The sequence below is a fragment of the Panthera uncia genome, chromosome D1, assembly GCF_023721935.1.
Source record: "Panthera uncia isolate 11264 chromosome D1, Puncia_PCG_1.0, whole genome shotgun sequence".
In the NCBI taxonomy this organism is placed as follows: Eukaryota; Metazoa; Chordata; class Mammalia; order Carnivora; family Felidae; genus Panthera; species Panthera uncia.
The window spans coordinates 520,919-543,001 of NC_064808.1; the positions used below are offsets into that span (position 1 = coordinate 520,919).

General features: G+C 57.9%; 1 protein-coding gene across 1 annotated transcript in view; it reads left to right on the top strand.

Annotated features, from left to right (window-relative positions):
* Window positions 1-702: 702 nt before the first annotated feature.
* The window catches only part of CD81 (CD81 molecule), a 334,787-nt gene continuing 313,406 nt past the window's right edge, over window positions 703-22,083 (top strand). The window contains exon 1 of the mRNA XM_049615582.1: window positions 703-706. Coding sequence (XP_049471539.1) covers window position 706 — 1 coding nt within the window. The 5' untranslated portion in view covers window positions 703-705. The remainder of the gene's footprint in view (window positions 707-22,083) is intronic.

Genomic DNA, 22,083 nt, shown 5'->3' on the forward strand with positions numbered 1-22,083 from the left:
GCAGAGGGAAGGGCCCCGGGCCTGGTCCAACGCCCGCCCTCGCGCTCTGGAAATTGTAACCATTTTGAACAAGGGCTGCAAGTTTTCTGCACGGGCCCCACCAAGTATGGAGACGGGTGTGGCCGGGGGCCCCTCGGGTGAGCCCCTGCCGTGGAAGCTCACAGGTCTCCGGGCCCCATGTCCCCTGAAGGACACTCCCAGGTCTGCTCGATGGCCTGAGGGCTTCCGGGGGGTCGGAGCCCCCAGCTCCCCGGGAGCCAACCTTCCGGAAACGCCAGGGCCTGTGTGTGTTCTGGGATTGGAACAGCTCCACTGGAGGTTTTCATGGTGGAGAATTCCAGATAGGTTGTCGGCTGGAGAATCCCGGCGCGTGCGTGCCTGTGTGTGCGCACACGCCTGTGGGTGTGCGCACACCTGCGGGTGTAGGTGTGTGCGTGTGCCCCTCCCCCCCGCCCCTGCACGGGGGCGGGGGCGGGGCCGGGCACGGACGCACGAGTACTGCTCGCCTGGCAGGATTCCTGGGCCGGCCTGGGGAAGGTTGACCCCAGGACCGCAGGAGATGCCTGGAAGCTGGCCCTAGAGGGTCCCAGGACCCTGGGCAGGCTGGCCACAAGGACTGCAGGACCCCAAGGCCTGGGAGAGGCACAGGGTCCCTCAGGACCGCCAGGCCCCCATGGTGGTGCAGGTTCAGGCAGGCGCGCCGCCACCAGGTGGCGCCGGCCGCTCCGCTGGACCCAGCCAGCAGGTCCGGCTTCTGGGAAAGTGCCCGGGAACCCCGGGGGGTGGGGGGTGGGGGGCAGATACCCAAGGGCGACTCTTGGGGGCCATGGGAGGGCTGTCCGGCTCTCCTACCCCAGCGCCCCCCGCCGCCCTCCAGGCCTGGAGCCACCTCCGGGAGGGGCCTTCCCGCCTACAGCCCAGGAGGCCAGAGGTCCCTCCCGGGTTCCACCCCTGCTCCCTCTTCTGTGACCCGGCGGGGAAAAGCCTCTCTAGTGCTAAGGCTCTTTTTCCCCAGGAAGGGGGCTGGGCATCCTTCCTAAGTGGAGTCCCTGTCCCGGCCACCCGCTGTGGGACACACCCTCCCGCCGCTGTGCAGATCCGGCCTCAAGGCTCCTTGTGGAGCAGGACGGCCTCGTGGCCACCTGTGTGCACGGACCCAGCTTGGTTCCCACTGCTCTGTGCTGACGCTCGATGTTCCTTCCATGCCACCCCACCCTACTCGCCCTTCAAGGCCTGTGTGAGCCCCACCTCCTCCAGGAAGCCCTCCCCGTGACTCCCCACCCTCCGACCACCTGACCTGCCAGGCCGTTTGTGCTGGGTCCACCCTGCCTCTCCCACTCGGGAGCCCCGACTCCGCCAGGTGGAGGGATCCACATCAGCCTGGGGCTGGGCACCCACGGAAGTCAAGCCAACCGCTGCCCCCCATCAACAGCCCAGCTGGCATTGTTTGTACTGTGGGAGGGAGCAAGTCTCCCCCTCGGGAAGAGCAGGGCTCCCCCAGATGTTGTTGGGGTGACAGTCACCACTCCCTCCCCCGCCCCGGTGTAGAAAATTCTCACCTGCTGCCTGAACTTCCTGCGGCCGGCCTGGCCTCCAGGCCTCCTCTCTACCTAGCACACGCAAGGAGCCGTGGCCGGGCCTCCAGTGAATGAGAGAGTCTGCTGGGTGGGGGAGGGATATGAGAGGCAGGGCTTCGGGGAGCCCCACCTCAAGGCCGGAACTGCTGGCCCTCAGGAATCAGGGAACTCCCTTGGGAGGAGGGTCCCCCCTGAGACCCAGGTACCAGGCGTCCAGGCTCCGGGCCACCTCCAGGGGTCCCTCCAGGGGACACGGGGGCATTTCTGGTCCTCCGGAGGCCTGGCAATAAGGGGTTGACCGCCCACCTGGGCTGAACACCGGGAAGCGGGAGGGAGGGACGGCCGGACCCAGTCTGAGAAGGTTCTGCACCCCGAGGAGGGTGTCCTGAGCCCCAGGGACGTCTGGGTCTGGAGGAGTGCAGCTTTCTGGTGCTGCCCGAAAAGGCACAAGGCCACAGCCCGGCCAGAACCGCGCGGCTCATGCTGGGCAGGGCTGGTCCGGATGCACTGTCACGTGGGCAAGCCGTCACCAGGCGACTATCTGGGTCTGCCTTGCCCTGCTGACGCCTGGGCTTCTGGACGTCACTCCATCCATGCCTGTGCCCCTGGCGAGGCTGGCCTGTCCCCAGAGCTCTGGGTTTCTGTTGGACCAGCCCCCCACCCCCGCCGCCACCCCCAGCTCCTGCTTTGACAGGGCCAGCGGGGCCTGTGACCTCAGCGCCCTCTCTGCTCTGGCCAGCTCAGGTCCCTCCCCGGGCCCAGCCCTGAGTGACCCTTCCAGGCCAGGGTGACTCTCTGAACCCACTCCTGCCCACGGCCAGACGTAGAGCTGGTTAATGCTTAACAGGAGAGCCGGTGGCACGGGGGCCGCCGGCAGGACTGGTCAGGCCGGACTTCCGGGAGGCTCGGCCCCCGGCTCCGAGGTCGCTCGGGAGACGTTGCAGGTGGGGGGCGGGCTTGCGTGTGCGTGCGTGGACCTGCCGGTCACGCGCGGCTCTGGGAACGCGTCCCCCCCCCCCCCCCCCGTCCAGGGGCTCGGCACTTTCTCCTGGTCCTACCCGGCGATGGGGATTTGGGAGAAGCGGCTGACACCTCGGGGCCACGGGAGCAGGCCATTGGGGGGCAGGCAGGCGCCCGTGCTCTGGGGGGAAGAAGCAAGGCCGGCCGCACGTGCCGCGGGGCCCTGGTGTGGCGTGAGCACATGTGCCCCGTGCGCGGCTCCCCCCCCAGCCCCACTGTAGGGCCTTTGTGCCTGTCCCAGGACACGGGCGCCTCCACGGCGAGACGGGCGTCTGAGCGTCCAGGGCAGGAAGGGGAAAACCAAACAGAGCTGGCAGCCCCCGGCCAGCCCTGCGGCCCCCGAGACGGCGGCTTGGCAGCCGACAGCCGCACGGAGACCCTGGCGGGGCTCCTGGACGGGGGTGCTTCCTTTGAGGTTGCCTGGGGAATGTTTGAGGTTGGAACTCAGGGCGAACGCTGGCTCGGGGTGGCCGGGAGCTGCTGGCACAGAAGCGTGAGACGTGCCAGGACAGCACGCGTGCACCCTGCCCGCGCTGACCCCGGCCGCCGCCCCCCGTTCCCGCGGGCCCCGCGCGCTCACCTTGCCCCAGCCCTGTGACCCACGCCGCCTCTGCCCCCTTCCTCTGGGAGTCTGTGGGCTGCCCGGATTTCTGGGGGTGTGACTCCCACTCTGTGCACGGTCTGAGTGCATATTCCCCGTTCACCTGGACGCTCAGGGGACACCCGCTTCCGCGGCTGACTGCGAGCACAGCTTGTAATCCAGCTCCCAGGTCCGAAAACCGGGATTCTCCGTGACCCGGGCCCTGGGGGCCCCTCCTGGGACCGTGGCGGCCAAGGTCCGGTGGGCCCCCTTCTCCTGCTCACCGGTTGGCCCCGTGGGCACCTGAGTCCTGCACTGACATGTCTCCCGTAGGCCTGAGTGCTGGGCCAGGCCCCCCCGGTGGCCTCGTTCCTGTGGCTCGGACGCCCTGTGCTCGGTCCACCCCTACCCGCGCGTATCACCCTCGTCTGTGGCCGTGTGCGCCATTCATCTGTGTGCTGGGCCCGCCCAGGTGTCTGGGACACCCGTCCTAGGCCTCCCGCGAGCTCAGAATGATGGGGTCACGCCTGGGGTCTTGAACCCCATGACAGAGCGTGTGGAAGCTGAACCCCATCATTCTGAGTGTCTGGGTTCTGAGCCCCGTTCACTGCAGTGTACGGGTCCTATACCCCATGAGCCTGAGTGGGTCTGGAACCCTGTTGGTCGGAGCGCCTGGGCTCCCGTTCCCTCCTCTGCCCGAGAGCCGAACTGCCCACCCCACATCTACAGCCTGGTGGCCGGTCACGGAAAACTCGTGGATTCTGCTCTGGAGGCTCCGCGGACCGTACCCCGTTCCCTGGGGCCTCGGGGTGACTCCTATACCAGCCCGCCCTCTGGGCCTCTCTGTAGCCCGAGGGGGTACACCCCTCAGCCCGGAAAACTAAGGACCCGGAGCCCCACTCGTGCCTCACCTGGGCGCCTCGGGCCCCAGGCCTGTAGCACCTGCTCTCGAGAGCCGGGTCCCGGGAGGTGGCGGCCTCCTGCTCCTGCCTGCGAGTCTGACGGCCCCGTCTGGGTCCCCGCAGCTGGCGCCTCCCCGCCCCGCTTCTGCGTGGCTCTGGGCGACTGGCCTGGCCTGCCGTCAGCTCACCTGAGGGCTGAGAGATCCTCCCTCGTTCACCTGAACGGATGGGGGCCGGGGTCCTACCACCCCGAATCTCCGGATTCCACCACCCTCCTCTGAATTAGGGTCCGGCCCTCCATTCCCCCTTCTTCCTAGCGTGGCCACACCGTTCACGTGAAGGCTTGGGCCCCGGGCACCCGCGGCTCTGAGTCTCTGAGTGTCCCCACAGCCTGTGCCCCAGTCCCCCAAACATCTCAGTGACCTGCCAGTGACCTGAAAGTACTGTGCCCCCAGCGCCCGCCGCTCACGTAGGCCCGAGGTGTCTCTGGACGTCTGGTGCCCGGTCAGGGGCGTCTGGCCCGGGGGAGCCCGTCCAGGCCTGTCCCGGCGTCTCTGTGCTGGGCTGGTGCGCGGTCCACACGGGCTGCTCCCTGCCATCTAAACGCCGGGGGGCTCAGTGCCCCTCCCTTGGGGGTCCGAAGCCCCCACACTGCCCGGAACGTCTGAGGGATGTGACCCCGCAACACGGAGGGTCTGGGACCTGCACCCCGTGACGGTGCACAGACACATCCAGGAGCCTGGAGACGCCCTGATGGTGAACGCGGGCTTGCTCACCGGGGTGTGCTGACTGCAGGTTCGCACCCCCCTCCCGAGGGCCCGCACCCCACGCGCTCTTGCTCTGGTCCCCTTTCGCCAGGGCTGTTAGCAGCGTGTGCTCTCAGCGGCGGCACCCCACACCTCCCAGAGGCCCTGCCAGCCGGTTCCAAGTTCCACCGCGTCTTTGGACGCCTGGGGCCCATTCACGGGTGTCCGGCCTGTGTGAGCCCATTCATCTTGTCCCAGAGCCTGTGTGCTCTATTCATGCGTGGCTCTGGGCAGACTGCACCCCGTCCGCCCACGTCTCAAAGACAGTCTGTGCTTTGTCGCCTCTGTTCCAGGAACAGCTGTCCTGCAGCCAGCAGGCACATTCCGGGCTTTGGCCGGACGCCAATGCAAACCCTGGCATCGCTGGCCGGGCGGCGAGCGGGGGCAGGGGTGGGGAGTGACCGTGCGGAGGGGAGAGCGGGGACCCCGCGGTTGGGGAGCACGCGATCAAAGCCTTCCGTACACGGCGCATGTCCTGGACAGGCTGCCAGCAGGAGTGGCTGGGCACACGTTCTAGACCCCTCCACCGCGTCTGCCGTTTCCCGCCGGGAAGGGGGCGGGGGGCAGCCCGTCTGCAGGGACTTGTTCGCCTCGGCCTGGGGCAGCGTCCGGGGTCGCAGGCCAGGGGGAGGGGCGGAGGCTGCTCGGGGGACACCGTCTCCGGGGGCCGCAGACCCCTGTCCCCTGGGTGCCGTGGGGCCCACGGGAAGATGGGCCCTTTGCTCACACCCCCTCCCCATCGGCCCCTTTTGGGGCTGGCCTCGCTCTGCCCCCATTGTCTCCCTGCCTGTGTCAGGAGTATGAGGGGGTTGTGCATGTGACCCGTCTTGCCCGGGGGGTTCCTGGGGGTCACAAAGCTGTCCCAGCTTCCCAGGGGTTCCCCAGTGAGCCAGGACCCAGACGTGCCCCCAAGGGTTCCCGCGTGCGGGAAGCCTGTTCCGGGGCACGCAGGCTCCCTGGGTGTCAGCGAGGGGTGCGAGGGGGTCTGTCCAGACGTTCTGGTCTGGGTTCCCGGGGTGGGAGGGAGGCTGGCTTGTATTCTCCGGGGTATCTCTGGGTAGGCCTGCCCAGTGGGGTCCCCTCTCTCAGCACCCCACAGGCCCAGTGCTCCCCCCACCCAGGTTGGAGTGTCCCCGCCTTGCTGTCCTCGCCTGCCTCGTTCAGTCTCTGGGGCCCTGGAATCGCCTGGACCCTGGGCCTGCCCCTTCCCAAGCTGCCTTGGAGCGCGCGAGGCCTGACCACCGGCCCTGCTCCCACGCCACTGCGGCCCCCTAGCCTCCCCCAGGTGTGTGGCAGGCCGACCCAGGTCTCTGGCAAGATGCACAGGAGACCACTCTCAAACAGGCGTGGGAGGTGGCAGGGAGACCTCGGGCCCTGCTGCCCCGAGCGAGGGTGGGGGGCCCCGGGAGGGTGTGTGGCCAGGTCCTGGCCACCTCTCAGGGTCCGGACACGTGTCGGGTGGGGACAACGTGTGGGCACACGGAGCCTGTAGCAACCACACACCCGCAGAAAGTCCACCAGGTGCAGACCCCGGGCGAGGGTTGTGATGCCTCATAACAGACTCAGGAGCGGGCGGGGCCGCCAGCAGGTCCCCACCCCCGCCGTGGTCCCTGCGCAGCCCCGGCCGACGCTCAGGTTGGGGCGCCCGTGAGGCGTGTCCGGGGCTCCCTGGCCTCCCTGGCGGCATGCAGCTGGTGGTCTGCAGGTGGCCGCCAGAAGTGCTGGCCGGCCCGGGACCCTCCCCGCAGGTACCCTCTCCTGGGCCTTTGCCAGCCTCCCAGCTGTCACCCCCAGGGCGGCCGGGGGGCCCCTGGATAACGCAGGCCCCCTCAGCGTGCCCTGCCTGGGAGGTCGGGCCAGGGCCCAGGTGGCGGGGTGGCCGGGGCAGGGCCGGATCAGTCAGGTTCCAAGCTCCCCCTGCTGTCCGCTGGCCGCTCCTGGAGGCGGCCTGACCTCCGGCTCCCGCCCGACCCTCCCTGCCCGCCCAGCCTGGCTCCGCCTGCCGCCCGGCCAGGGCCCAGCCGCCCTGGCAGGCGTTTGGGCGCCCCCTTCCGTGCACACGCCTCTCGCTGGCCCCTGCAGCACAGGCCGCTGCCTGACCCTCCCAGAGGCCCGTCCTGGGGCCCCTCCCCACGGAATCGCCGTTCGGGGACCCTCTTCCTGGATCGCAGCCCCGTCCTGGGGTCCGGTCTGACCAGAGGCCTGCCCAACCGGCCTTCACCCTGCGACCCCTCCTGCCCCCAGACGAGCTCGAGGCAGGACACGGGAAACCTGGGTCATCTCGAAATGGGGTTTGATTTCCTGACCTCAGGCCTTCTGCCCAGCACCCCCCCTTCCCGCCCCAGCCAGAGGGCTACCTGAAGTCCTGGATATGGAGGCGTCAAAGGCCACGGATAGAGTCGCTGTATGGTTGGCAGAGAAAGAGCAAGGAAACAGGGAGACACAGGGACCTCGCCCGGCACCCAGGCCCTGGGGCAGGCCAGGCCAGGCCATCAGCTCACAGACAGAGGAGCGGCTCCTGGGTGGGGGTGCGGGGTGGAGGGGGCAGGTGGGGCCCGGAGATGGCAGAGGACACCGGTGAGGTGGCCAGAGGGGACAGGGCAGGGGCGGGCTGCCTGGGGAGGGCCATGCCAGCGCCGCGGCATCCCCACAGAAGGCTCGTCTCCCTGCCCTCGAGCTGTCCCGGCACATGAGCCTGCTCTGGGGGTGGGGGGATGGAGTCCCGGTCCCACAAAGCCCACCAGCTCCTGCCCGCTGGACAGTCACACACGGACCTCTGCAGGTGCTGCCCTGGCCCGGGAGCAGACGGCTCTCCCGCCGGGGTGCGATCGGGCACGGGCCGGGCTGCCTCCACAGCACGTGGGGTCTCACGTGGCCAGCGGCCAACTCCACATGTCCAAGCCACATCTACAGGCCCAGAGCCTTCGCTGGTCTGGGGTGGGGGGCGCTTCTAGCTCCTAAGCTGGCCTCCCGGCCCCACCCCCGGCCTCTAGCAGCCCCTCGGGCCTCTCTGTCCTCTCTTCCCTCCCCTGAACTGGACCCAGCCAGGAGCAAGAGACCGCCACGCTGGCCCTCACCCTGACCTTGGGGAAAGGGACTCCCCAGGCCCAAGCAGGCCCACCCCCCAGTGCAGCTTGTCAACTCCCAGAGCTGGGGCTCAGGGGCACTGAACCAGGCCCACACGATGGCAGATCAGGGGCTCAGGGCACCCGTGCACACCCAGGAGGGCTGCGTCTGCTGTGGGGGTGGTGCTGGGGGTGGGGGCGGGGTTCCACCCGCGCAGCCCCTTCCCCACCGGGGGCCGGTTCCTGCGGAGGCCGTGCGTCCCAGGACGGGGACCTCAGAGAATGGGCACCGGCCTCGAGGGGCTGACCTCAGACCCCACCTGCTGCGGCCCCCTCCACTTGCTTCCCCACTCTGGCCCCCCTCCGCCCTCAACCCCGTGTCTGACTCCCTGCGGCCCGACTCCTGAGGTCAGAGAAGTCTTGGAGACATGAGGCCCGGAGGACCAGCCAGGGTGGACATGCCCAAGGCCAGCTCGGGGGTGGCGTGTGGGTGCCGGTCCGGGAGCTCCGTGGTCCACGGCCCAGCAGTTCTCCCGGGAGACTTTGGCCACAGGGAGTGGGGGTCCCTGAAGCCCCCGCTCCCCCACGGCCTTACTGGGTGGCAGGACCTTGTGTGCTGAAGGGACCGGACACCGGGGCCCCCTCAGGCCAGCCCGGCTGCAGGGCAGAATGGGGTGTGGGCCCGAGGGCCAGGCAGGTGACCCGGGAGCACCACTGACCAGCCAGAGACTCTGGGCCGCCCGGCGAGAGACAAAGCAGAAGAAGTATGAAGCCTGGGGGACACTCGGGGATGGGGCCGTGGAACCTGGTGCCCAGGGGCCACAGCACCTCCACCCACAGGCCAGGCTGTAACCTGCACATCTGGTGACCCTGGTGGGATGTGACAAGACCCCACAAGGGTCCAGGCCAGTCCCTGGAAGAGCAGAGGACGCCGGAGGCCAGAGCCCCGGGGCTGAGCCTGCTTCTGCCCCCGGCGCCGGACGGAGCAGCGCCTGCCCCAGGAGCCTGGGGGGCCAACCACACGGGCCCCCAGTGATGGTCACTGACACGCCCCCGCTGGTGGGTCTGCTGTTGCCGTTGTGGGACCCGCTCCCACCTCTTGCTCTGGGGCCCCGTGTCCAGGGTGTCTGCGGTGAGCTCCAGGACCCCGTGGGCATCCCTGGGGATGGGAGCAGCGTCCTCTGGGGCCATGTGGAGAGAAGGGCCCCTGAGGCACACACTGGCTCCCACTCACAAACACTTGGTGGTCCGAGGGAGCTCGCGGCCGTCCTGTCCAGGTGCGGCCCCCTTCACGAGGCCCTGTTTCCCTGGGTCCTCTAACGGATGGGCCAGACTCCCCACATACTCCCAGAGCCTCTACCAGTCCCCCACCGGCCCGTCGGGAACCTTATGCTGCAGTCGGAACGTGGGTATTCGCTATCCCTGTGCTGGGGGGATCTCGCACACGGACCACAGCACGGAGAACGCTAGGATGTGGGGTGGCTGCTTCGGATTCTGTGTCTCCCTCTGTCTCTACCTCTCCCCTGCTTGCTCTCTCCGTCTGCCTGTCTGTCTCTCTCTCTCAAAAATCAACAGCAACAGGGGCGCCTGGGTGGCTCAGTCAGTTGAGCATCCAACTTCGGCTCAGGTCATGATCTCGCGGTCCGTGAGTTTGAGCCCCGCGTCGGGCTCTGTGCGACAGCTCAGAGCCTGGAGCCTGCTTCGGATTCTGTGTCTCCCTCCCTCTCTGCCCCTCCCCTGCTCTGTCTCTCTCTCTGTCTCAAAAATAAATAAAAAACATTTTAAAAAAATTAAAAAGAACAGAACAGGTAACAATAGAAAGTGGGCAAACTATTCAAACAGCCATTCTGCAATCGTGAGATGGAAATGGCGGTAAATGCTCAAAGCAGATCATCTCCCTGACGTGTAATCAGGGAGCGCAGATTAAACCAGCACCGATCGGTAGACTTTTCTCCACAGAAGACACACACGTGGCCAACAAGCACATGGAAAGACGGTCAACAGAAACCCATCGCACCTGCCGGGATGGTACGTTCCGGAAGGAAGGCAGTAGCGAACAGTGCCGGCGAGAGTGTGCGGGCACTGCAGCGCCCTGGGAAACGGTCTCGCGGTTCTGCAAAAAGCCAAACGTCGAGTTACCGTGTGACCCGGCCATTCCAGTCCCGGGTATCCGCCCAACTGAAATGAAAACGTACCTCCACGCAAAAACGTGCACGCGAACGTTCAAAACCACGGAGAGGAGACAACCGCGTGCCTGCCAACTGGTGGAAGGGAAACGAGATGTCTGGGATCCCTGTGACGGCCTGTCATGTGGCCGCCAAAGGAGACAAAGCCCTGACGCGCCCCACAATGTGGAGGAACCTTGAACACGTGCTCCGTGAGAGAAGCCGGCCGCAGAAGACCTCGCGTGGTAGGATTCCGCTCCCTGTTGTACGAAGCGCCCAGGATAGGACAGTACGTAGACGCTGAAAGGAGCTGAGCGGTTGCAGGGGCTGCGGGGATACTGGGGGTGGCAGCTAAGAGGAACGGGGTCTCTACGGGGGTCCAGAGATGTCTGCGGCTGCACAGCCCCGTGGATGTACCAAAAGCCCCGAATTGTGCGTCGCGTGCGGATGGTATCTCAACACGGCTGGGTAAAAAAATCACACCGATTACCATTGCAGCATCCAGATGGGCTAACGGTTAAGTGCCCGACGGAGCCAAGCTCTGCGGACGATGCCGGCGATCAGGAGGTCTGCCACCAAAAGGGGAACGGGTGCGGCCCTTTACCCGGGCCACTGGGCATTACCCGGGAAAGGTGAAAGCACGTAAATGTCACGACACACGCGTCCGCGAACGGTCACCGCGGCCCCAGATTCGCCGTGGAGCAAATGCCCGCCCGAGAGGGACGGCAAAGCCACGTGGACACACAATGGCTAATTTCCAGGAGGGTGCGCTCGCCCTGAAGAACGTGGACCATTTGCGCGGCTGAAGAAGGTAGGAAAAGGGTGTGCGTGCAGTGTGGCCCCGTTCGTGCAGCCCTGAGAAACCGGGGGGCGGGGGCGGGGGGCGCTACGGTTTAGGAACCCGTCCTAAGGGGTCACGATAAGGGAAGGCAAGAGAGCTCTTTGCTCAAAACGTAGGGGGTGTCGGGTGTCTGACCGGGAGACTGCTCCACAGGAAGCAGGTCTCTTGGCAGAAACAGAAGGCTCGAGAAACATCGCGCCTGGAAAGGGCCCAGCACGGGACTGTCTGCCGACTTTGTGCTTAGCAATGTCGACCTGGGGAGCAAACGCTCAGGTAAAACCAAGCAAAAATTAACCGAAAACAATAAAGTGAGTAAATTTTAGGGATAAAAAGCAGTAGAAACTAAATATTAGCCGGTAGCAGGTACAGGGGGAGAAAGACTGGGGGTGAAGGCGACGCAGAGATTAACAATAAACACAGTGAATAATGCCTGTCTTACCTCTAATGCACATTTAATCGGACGTACGGCAAACTTCCCGTCTCGATGTACGGTCCTGTGAGTGCCCCACACGCCACGCCCGTGTCCTCCCAGCGCTCGGGGTGCAGGAAAGGGAACCCCAAAGTGGCCCCATCCCCCCCGCTTCTGTGAGTGTTTATTTTTGTCGAATTTTGCCCTCCTCTCTGGCTGACACAGTCTCAAAAGTGCGGTGGGTCTGCGCCCCCCCCATGGTGCACCCCCAGTTTAGGGAACCCCCATATTGTATAAGGGCCCCTTGCAAACCCACCGCCTTGCACCCGGAGGGAGACATTACCCACGTTGTTCTGGACACCTGCTCTCAGTTTTACTCGTTCTACTAACTTTGGCTGGATGGAAATTTAGATCACTCATTTTAAACCTCTGTTCTTTACTAAGATGACCATGTTAAACTATTCACTTCCTTCTCAGCAATAACTGTGTCCCACGATGGTGTGTTTTTCTTTTCATTTTTATTTGGCTCAAATGCTCGAATTTCCCTTGGAATTCCTTTTTTTGGGGGGAGGGTGGGGAGGAGAATATCAAATATTTCGGGACTTTTCTAGGTATCTTTATTTTTTTTTTAACTTTTTAAAAAAACGTTTATTCATTTTTGAGAGACAGAGACAGAGCATGAGCGGGGAAGGGACAGAGAGAGGGAGACACAGAATCGGAAGCAGGATCCAGGCTCCGAGCTGTCAGCACAGAGCCCGCCGTGGGGCTCGAACTCACGGACCGGGAGATCGTGACCTGAGCCGAAGTCGGACGCTCAACCGACTGAGCCACCCAGGCGCCCCTCTAGATATCTTTAAAGAAATTTTTTTCTAATTGCCATTGGGTTCAGGTAAACTATTCCATGAGACTTAAATCTTTTGAAAGTTAAAAAAAATTGTTTTTAACGTTTATTTATTTTTGAGAGAGACAGAGCGCAAGAGGGGCAGGGGCAGAGAGAGCCAGAGACACAGAGGCCGAAGCAGGCTCCAGGCTCTGAGCTGTCAGCACAGAGCCTGACTCGGGGCTCAGACTCATGAGCAGTGAGATCATGACCTGAGCCTGAGTCGGACGCTCAACCGACTGAGCCACCAGGCGCCCCTCTCAGGAGCCTCTAAATGGCACGTTCAGTTTCTCTAGGCGGTTGAGGGCCATTCGGATGACCTGTTTTGTCTCAGTTGAATACAAGTAGTCTGTGAGTTTTTAGGGACTTCTCCGCTTCTGCCAATCTGTCAGACTGGCCCAGCGCAGAGCCGCTCTAGTGTTCAGCGTTTTTTTGTCGCTGCAGACCGCTTACCTCCTCCCCAGGCACGCGGAGCTTGCAAAGACCTCGTCTCGCCCCTGGTGAGAACAGCCGTCTTGTCCCCAGGCTTACTGTTGGGGCACGGTGCGCTCCGAGGCCGTGGCCCTCCTGGGGTTTGGACGGACCCCCTAGGTATGTACCAGGTTCCCCGCTTTGCTGCTGTCGCCTTGCCGAGCACTCTGAAACTCTGAGCTCTTTCAGTGCCCCCGCTGCCGCTTTCAGCCAGGCCCCTGGATCTCCCCCTGCACGTGCTTGGTTCAGGGGTCGGGGGCCCTGGATTTGGAGGGAGTTACGTGCAAATGGAGGGTCCCCTCTCTGTGGCTCCCTCCTACCTGGGGTGTCCTCTGTCACCCCAGGCCCTGCCCTCTGACCTCCGAGTTCACCAAGGTTGAGACTGCTGCTCGCGCCGGGGCCGCCCTGCTGCGTGGGCCGGAGACCCTCGGGACCAGAGCCCCGGGGGCTCGCCCTCACGTCGAAGCTCATCAAGCTTCTGCCAAGTCCTTTTAAGGAGTCAAGAATGTGTATATTTTGTCTGCGGAGGGCTAGTCTGACACAAGCTGCCTGCAATTTCTGGAACGCAGCATGCACAGAGGATTTAACCGCACGGTAACAAGCCCCATCTAGCAGGACCCATGCAGTTCTCTGTCCCCGACAGAGTCACCGTTCTCCTCAGGCTCACATTTGCGCTAACCGATGACCTAAGCCCACCGCCTTAGTCTCGTGTACTTTCGTGAATGTGCGCCATACCGACCCCCCATCTCTGATCATACAAGAGAGTTAGGAAAACAAAATAACAAGAACCTGTAAAATGCATCCTGAGCCTGAAAAAAAAAAAGACGTGCTAAACTAGCCGGAGGGCAAAGAATAACTCATAATGGGGGTCAGATAGAGCTTGGCACAAGGCAATGATGAAAACAGGAAATACTGTGGAGCAGAGTCTCAGGAATGCGGCTGACGCCGTGCTTGGGAAAACCGGAAGCTCTCCGCTGGAAAGGAAGCTGGGCTGAGGTCAGCGGGGCGGTCACCTTGCGTATGAAGGAGAAGACAGGGCAAATAACCACCCTCCAGAATTTGAGGGAAACGCGTTTTTAAAATGCAGTAGGAATTGATGACATTGAAAACAAAGACGTATCACAAGTGCTCCCAAGACCCAAGGGGGTGTGGGGGGAAACCACCCACAACACCAACGGCGAAAAGGAGACAAACGCAGATGCATCCGAAACTTTGCACAATAACGAGAGAATGCTATAAACAGCTTTATACAAAGCAATTTGAATTGTTTTTGGGATAAACGAGCTCACAGAAAAAGATAACATTGAACCGACTCAAGAACAATAAAACCCAAAGGTATCTGCCCCTTGGAAGACACGAAATCAGAGGTAGAACATCCACAAGGAGGAAAGAAAATCAAAGCACAGGAGTTCCGATCTCACACAGGTGCTCTGCTGAATATAAACATAAGTGGGTTTTACCATTCCTTTTACGAGGCTGGTATGACTTCACTACCAGAAGCAGACAAGAACAGTCAAGAAAGAAGAGGTCCAAGGGGATCCTATTTTAAATGCAAAAATCCTAAACGAAATGTCAGCAGGTCATGTCCCGAACCGTGTAACAAACCCTCCCAAACCAATGTGGGTTTGTTCCAGGAGCATAAAATGGCTTAACGTTGAAAACTGCATTCATGTAAGGCCACGTCTGAGGGGGAGTTCAGGACGATGCCTCATTCGGGGTGACGGGAGCATCTTTTGGCCGACCGGTCAGAGGCCCCCGGAATCAGCAGCGAGCAAAGCCAGGGAGCTTCCATTCCGGGGCAGGGCGGGGGCGGGGGGGGGGGACAACAGGAATGGAATGAGCAAGGACAAAGACACCTGCTTTGAGTACAAGTAAAACACACTACACTGTTACACGGCCCCTACCTTTGCCAGGGCCCTTGCGTCTTAACAGCCACTGTTTCAGAGTGATGCTTGCTAGTGATGGGACGGAAGCCTGTTCTCTCTCCGTCTCTGTCTCTCTGTGTCTCTCTTCCTCTCTTTCCAGTTACTAAATACAAGGACATTCTTGACAACACTGCTCTTTTATATTAATTTTAGAATCAGCTTGTCTAGTCCCCTGGGAAACTCTGTCCTGTCTGTCTGTCTCTCCATTAATTTAGTTTCCTTTTAATCCTTTGACACGTTGTTTGTAATTCTCTGTCTCCACAAAGGTCATAAACATGTTTGTTAGTTACCTTTTTTGTTACTGTTGTAATTGATACGTGTAATTCTGAAGCGTATTGTCTGTTGCTCCTAGTTTGGAGAAAGGCATTTCATTTTTGTGGTTGTTGTATATTAATCTTTTATCCAGGAGCCTTGCTACATTCTCGTATCAAGTTTTTTCTGGAGATTCTCTAGGTTTTCACAGTGACATCGCCTGAGAATGCTAAGAACTTTCTTCCTTTCATATCCCGGTCCTTTTTCTCCCTCCCCTATCGATCTGGTTGGTCTGTAGACTGGCGAGGCTTCCTGCCAATGTCTAAGAAAAAATGGTGACAGTAGGCATTCTTGTTATATTCTTGATCCGGGACGGATGCTTTTAATATTTTACCATCCAATATAGTATTTGCCATAGATTTCTGGTAGCTAACTTATCAAGCTAAAGAACTTCCCTTCGGTTTCTAATTGGTTATGATACTCGTTATAAAAAAAATAATGAATAGACGTCGAATTTCATGAGGAAAATTTCCACAGCTTATAAGACGAACATACGGTTTTTCTTCTTTTTTCTCTTAATGGATTTTCTCGAAACATGTTTAGAATTCAATTTATTGTTGGGGTGCCTGGGTGGCTCAGTCGGTTGAGTGTCCAACTTCGTCTCAGGTCACGATCTCTCGGTTGGTGAGTTGGAGCCCCGCATCAGGCTCTGTGCCGACTGCTCGGAGCCTGGAACCTGCTTCGGATTCTGTGTCTCCCTCCCTCTCTCTGGCCCTACCTCGCTTGCTCTCTGTCTCTCTCTCAAAAATAAACATCCAAAACAACTTAGAATTCGATTTATTGTTTTTGACTAATATGTTCACACGGCTCTGAATGAAAAGGGGTGTGCAGTCAAAGCTCTCGATGGACGGTTTTCCCTCTCCACCCCCCACCCCCCTTCCTCCCAGAAGACTCCTGGGTCCCCAGGTTCATTTGTGTCCATCCTGAGATATCCTGTAGAAAAAAGGGAGATTAAAATACATTATTTGAATTCCTCTTTCCTGTGTATATCATACTAATTATTCTGGGCCATGTTTTTTTCTTTTGTTTTTGTTTTGGCTTAACAAATGTCTCCGAGATCATTCCCCGGAGTGTGTACAGGGACCCTCCTTATTCTCATTTCTAGCGTAGCCCTCCAGCGCTCCATTGTACCTAGCGTTCCACATGTACCTAGCCAGCCCTCTTGGGACGGACGTCTAGGTCTGGCGGACCCCCGCTAGCGTGCGCGGGGCTGTGGTGACGGCACCGCACACGTTCCGTCCACACACGCACGAGGGTGTCTGCACGACAAATCCCGGAATGAGAACTGGTGGGTCAAAGGTTACGTACACTTGAAACTCAATGCATTTTATCAAATTCCCTTTCCCAGAAGTTGGTCTGATTTATATTTCCTCCAGCAAAGCACGCGAGACTTGTTGCCCCATTCTCTTGTTTCACAAACCTGTGTGCATGTTAAAGGCTTTGTTTTGTTCTGTTTTTCTCATCTGATGAGAAACTGATGGTATCTCTGTTCTCATCCACATTTCTTTTATTATGAGGGGCTTTGAACACGTCTTCATATAGTTAGGCCGATTATACTTCCTTTCCTCTGAATGCTTGCTTATCTCGGTTGTCAGTGTTTCCACTGGTCCTTGTTAAGAAGATTATTTACAGGAGCTCCCCATATATTAGGGAAACGCAACCCCTTCTGTGATTGCCATTCATTCCGAGTTGGTCAGTGGCCTTTTGACCTGGCCTACTTAGGGTTTTACCTAATTAAACGCTTAAAAAATTTTCAACTTAATCAAACGTAAAAGAAAAAAGTGTACGTAACCAAATTCGTCAGTCTTTCAGGTGTTTGGCCTCTGGGTTCAGTGTCACACTTGGAAAGGCCGTCCCGGCTCTGAGGCACTAAAGCGACGCAAGTAAAAACCAGAAGAAAGACCACTAACGAAGATGATGAGGGCTAACTCACGTCTAGCGGGTCATCTGGGCCAGGTCGTTTGGTCCAAGAGGGAACTCCGCCATTATTACATCGTACAGATGAGGAATGAGAGGCACGGGGGCTGGTGACCTTCACAAGCTCACAGAGGTCACGCCTGGCCCCGTCGGGATTGGAATCCAGACCCGCCACCTCCAGAGAGTCTTGTCATCTCCGCTCCACCGCTGCCCATTGCTTGCTGCGTTCCTTAGACAGTTCCACTTTTTACTGTTAGATCATCTGTACACCTGGGACTGGTTTCCACGGAGCGGGAGGCATGTCCTCCCGGCCATGAAATAACGATCGCATCACCACCTTTTCCAACCCTCCATCTTCCTCCCGTTTGAAATGCCTCATGACCTCAGCCTCCGCCCTGTCACTGCTTTGGGTGTGCCCCGTCCCCAGGGAGCTCGGTCAGTGATGCCTGTGGCCTTCAACTCCACATATCCACTGACCCTCAGCCCAGACCTCTTGCCTGAACTCGACTCCAGAATCCGACCCATGGCTGCACCGCAAGTATGTCCCCTCCAAGCCTTCTCCTTCCTCTGATGTCCCCAGCTCTGCAAAGGGAGGCTCTCTTCCCTCAGGCCGTGCAGCCTCCTTCTCTCATACCCCACTCCACATCTATCAGCCAAGTTCTCACTCAAAACACACAAAATACATTGAAACAGCTATTGGGAGCTGTGCGTTCTGTTATTTCCCTCCAGACCACTCAGCGGGGTCTAGGTAGACATTGGGGTCACCAGCTCATGGCAGGTCACGTTGGTGCCCTTGTTCCATTTTGTCTGTAAGCCTAGTGTCCATACAGAATGACATTCCAGAGACAGGAGGGTCACTGTGATGAGGTTAGGTCTGCTCAGTCGGTTGAGCGTCCCACATCAGCTCAGGTCATGATCTCACGGTTCATGAGTCTGAGCCCTACATTGGGCTCACTGCTGTTATCACAGAGCCTGCCTCAGATCCTCTGTCGCCCTCTCTGCCCCTGTCACGCTCACACTCTCTTCTCTCTCCAAAATAAATAAATATTTTTAAAAGGCATATGATAAAAATAAAAATAAACATGAAGACACAAAACACCAATAGGTTAAAAGTAAATAGACAGAAATAGATACACCACGGTAATCCTCATCATCAGAGAAGAGAGTGGCATATATTAACTTCAGACTCTTACGGAACCAGGCTGGATCACTGGCGGAAAAACCAAGCAGCACTCGGAGATCTTGGTGGATCGGAGTTTTATTTTACACCGGCGGGCTCAGAGGAGATCCTTCTCCAGATGTCTGAGTCTTGCGCACAAGCAAGGGGGACAATTTCTCATAATGCGTTACTTCTGCGTCCCGCGCTGGTACTAATCTGGCTCACACGGCAAGCAGGGCAGGAAGAAGAACCTGGAAGGAGTTTCTAAGCTAGGAACTAGAGTTATGTTAGTCCCATCAGCCATCTTACGGTGCAGAACTTTACTTATTTTCCCAACAAGACAAAGTACGTTTTGTGCAAAGAATATTATCAGGCATAAAAAAGTCATTTCATAGTGGTAAGTGGGTCCATTCATCAAGAGGTGTAACAATCCTACACGTTAACGCACCTGATAACAGTGCTTTAAAATACATAAGGCAAAAGTTAATGGCGTTCAAAGGAGAAGTAGACAAACCCACAACGACAGTAGGAGAGTTCAACAACTCTGTCAATAATCGCGGCAACAAGTAAGCAGAAAGTCAGGAAGGAAGTGAACGCGATCCCCGCTGCCAACCCAATGGACATAATTGACATTCATAAAACACTCCACCCTGAAAACAGCAGAATTCACATTCTTTTCAGGTACCCATGAAATATTTACCAAGGTAAACCATACTTCGGGCCGTAAAACAATTCTTAAATAAGCTTAAAAGGATTCAAATCAGACCAAGTGCGGCTACCGTAGAATCGAATTCTAAATGTAAAAGAGGGCAGTATGTGGGAAACCCCCAAATCCCCGGGGGGTGGGGGGTGGTGTGAGTGGGGTGGGCAGAATTCTAAGGTGGACTTGTGACCTGTGCCCTCTGGTGTTGGTGTTACTCCTGTGAATTTTCTGTTAAACAAAGGGATTTTTGCATACGTAATTAAGGTACTATTCAGTTGACTTTAAGACGGGGAGATTGTCTGGATGGGCCCAACCTAGTCAGAGAGTTCTAAGTCCGAGATCTGAAGCTTGAGGGAGAAGAGGTTCATTGTCACTTCGGTCGGTGGAGGGGCATGAGGAGGACCTGAGAGGGGCCTCTGGGAGCTGCAAACAGCAGTCAGGTGGCCACCAGGAGGCCCGGACTTCAGTCCTCCGACGGCAAGGGCCTGAGTTCTGCCAGGCGGGTGTCCGTGCAGGAGAGGACCCACGCTGTCCCGCCACATCCTGGCCTCCGGGACCGGGTGAAAATAAGGGGGTGTTGTTTGAAGCCTCTATTTGCATAACCGGTCATTCAGCGGCAGGAAACTGATACAATATAGAAAGCAAACAACAACACTCGGGTATAACACATGCGTCAAAGAAGGAAAACCAGAAAGCATTTCAAACAGAATGAAAACGGAAACACGATGTCACCATTGATTGGACGTAACATGGATGGACCTCGAGGGGACAGGGCTGGGTGGGAGGAGTTGGAAAGGCAAAAACACCATGTGATTTCACTCGCACGCACGTGGAGTTTAAGAAACAAAACAAAGGAGCAGAGAAAGAGGATCAGACTCTGAACTTCAGAGGGCACGCGTGTCCGGTGGCGGAGGAGGCCGGGGCGGTGACAGGGGCGGGGACTCAGGCGTGTGCTCCTGGCAGGCACCGAGGAGGACCGAGCAGGACTGCTGAGTCACCATACCGCGCACCTGAACCTAATACAATGCGTCCGTTAGCCACACTGGGACTTAAGAAGTAAATTAGTTTTTAACAAGTTCATTGGATCTGGCTTAAGTCACATGAGAAAAGAGGAGAGGTCTCAAATCTATGACCTCAGCCTCCGCTTGAAGAGATCGGAGAAGGAAAACAGATGAAATCTGAGGTCGGCAGAAGAAAGGAAGCGATGGACGTGAGGGCAGAAATCTATGAAATTGGAAACGGAAAATCAATGAAACCAAAGCTGGTTTTTTTTTCAGATTAAACAACTTAATCAACCTTTTACGCGTCGGATTGATGCAGACAATGAGAGCAGACACGGATTGTCAGTATCAGGAGAGAGACCCTGGTGGTTATCACAGATGCAGCAGAAGCGTGAAGGAGAGGAAGGGACTGTGACAAGCACCCTTCTTCCAGTTCATCCACGGAGGCGAACTGACCACACGCCCCGGCTTTGCCGAAGGAGGCGCATGAGCCAGATAACCTCAAACCGACCAAGAAATTGAAATTGTGCTTTAAAGCCTTAGAGACGTCCAGGACAGGACGTCTTCGTGACGGATCCTACCCAACACCCAAGAAGGAAATAACGCTCATTCTACGTGAACTATTCCAGAAATTTGAAGGGAAGGAAACAGTTCCCGGGGCTCCTCCAAAGCCGGCGTTGCTCTGCGCCCATAACCAGGCACAGGTGTGAGTTATCAGAAACAAAACTACAGGCCGTGAACAGAAATGCAAACATTCTTAACAAAATCTTAACATGACACAGATAATACGCAACCAAGTGGGGCTTCTTCCCGGCATGCCGGGTGGTTGTGACATTTGAAAACTGATGAATTTTAGTTCATCATATAAACAAACAGATTAAAAGAAGCTAAAGTGTGTGATCATCTTCAAATGTGCAGAAGACGCATTTTATAAAACCTACCCTCCATTCCTGAGAGAAGGTCCCAGAAAACGGAATAAAAGGGAAATCCCACGACCTGATGACAGGCGTCTATAACACCACCAGGGCGGACATGGCCTTTCCTGGTGCAGGACAGAGCACTCTCCCCGCCGACGGGAGAGAGGGAGGGTGCCTGCCGTCACCCCTCCGGTCCGATGACGTGCTCGAGGTCTTGCCAGTACAAGCAGGGAAGGAAAGCAAAGCATCCAGAGCAGAAAGAAAATAAAACTGACTCTATTTGAGGAAGACACAATCATCTTCTTAGAGACCCTACAAAATCTGTGAGTTGCTAGAATCAACCTGGGAGCTCAGCGGGTTTGTAGGATAGAAGGTCAGCACACAAAATCCGTTGTGTTTCTTTCTTTCTTTCTTTTTAATGTTTATTTATTTTTGAGAGAGAGAGAGATAGAGGGAGAGAGAGAGAGCATGAGCAGGGGAGGAGCAGAGAGAGAAGGAGACACAGAATCTGAAGCAGCTCCAGGCTCCGAGCTGTCAGCACAGAGCCCGACGCGGGGCTTGAACTCATGAACCACGAGATCATGACCTGAGCCGAAGTCGGACGCTCAACCGACTGAGCCACCCAGGTGCCCCTATTATTGTATTTCTTACACTAGAAACGAACATTTGGAAATCGAGGTTTCAAAATGCCATTTTAAAAAGAATAAAAAAATAGAAAATATTTGTAGGTAAATCTGACAAAAGGCATCTAAGACTCGCACTCTGAAAACTAAGATGCTCCGAGAGAAGGTAGGAAGCTGAAGTAATTAATGGACAGAGGCAGGGTTCACAGACAGGAAAAAATTCCATGTGACCGGAGTGCCTGCTGTTCCCAAGCTGCTGTATAGATTCAACCCAGTGTGAATCAAACCCCGGGAGTTTTTTTTTTTTTTTTTTTTTTTTTTTTCTTTTTTTTTTTTTTGTTTTTTTACAAATTAACAAGCTCATTCCAGACTATGTAAAAATGCAAGGATGTAAGGGAGGTGAACTCACTTTGATGCAGACGAACAGTGAATGACTCAGTGACCTGACCCGGAGACTCCGGTCGGAGCAGCGTCCACGCGTGAGGTCACCCAGTTTTCGGCCAGGTTGCTGAGGCAATCCCGTGGAGAAAGGATTGCCTTTGCAAGAATTAATTGAAAAGGGAGGGTATACCTCATGTCGGAGATCAGACTGTGTAGCTTGTGGAAGAAAGCAGGGACGAAAATCTTACTGACCTTGAGCTCGGCAAAGATTTATTAAACACGATACTTGACATGGGGCGCCTGGGTGGCTCAGTCGGTTAAGCGTCCGACTTCAGCTCAGGTCACGATCTCGTGGTCCGCGAGTTCGAGCCCCGCGTCGGGCTCTGGGCTGACGGCTCGGAGCCTGGAGCCTGCTTCCGGTTCTGTGTC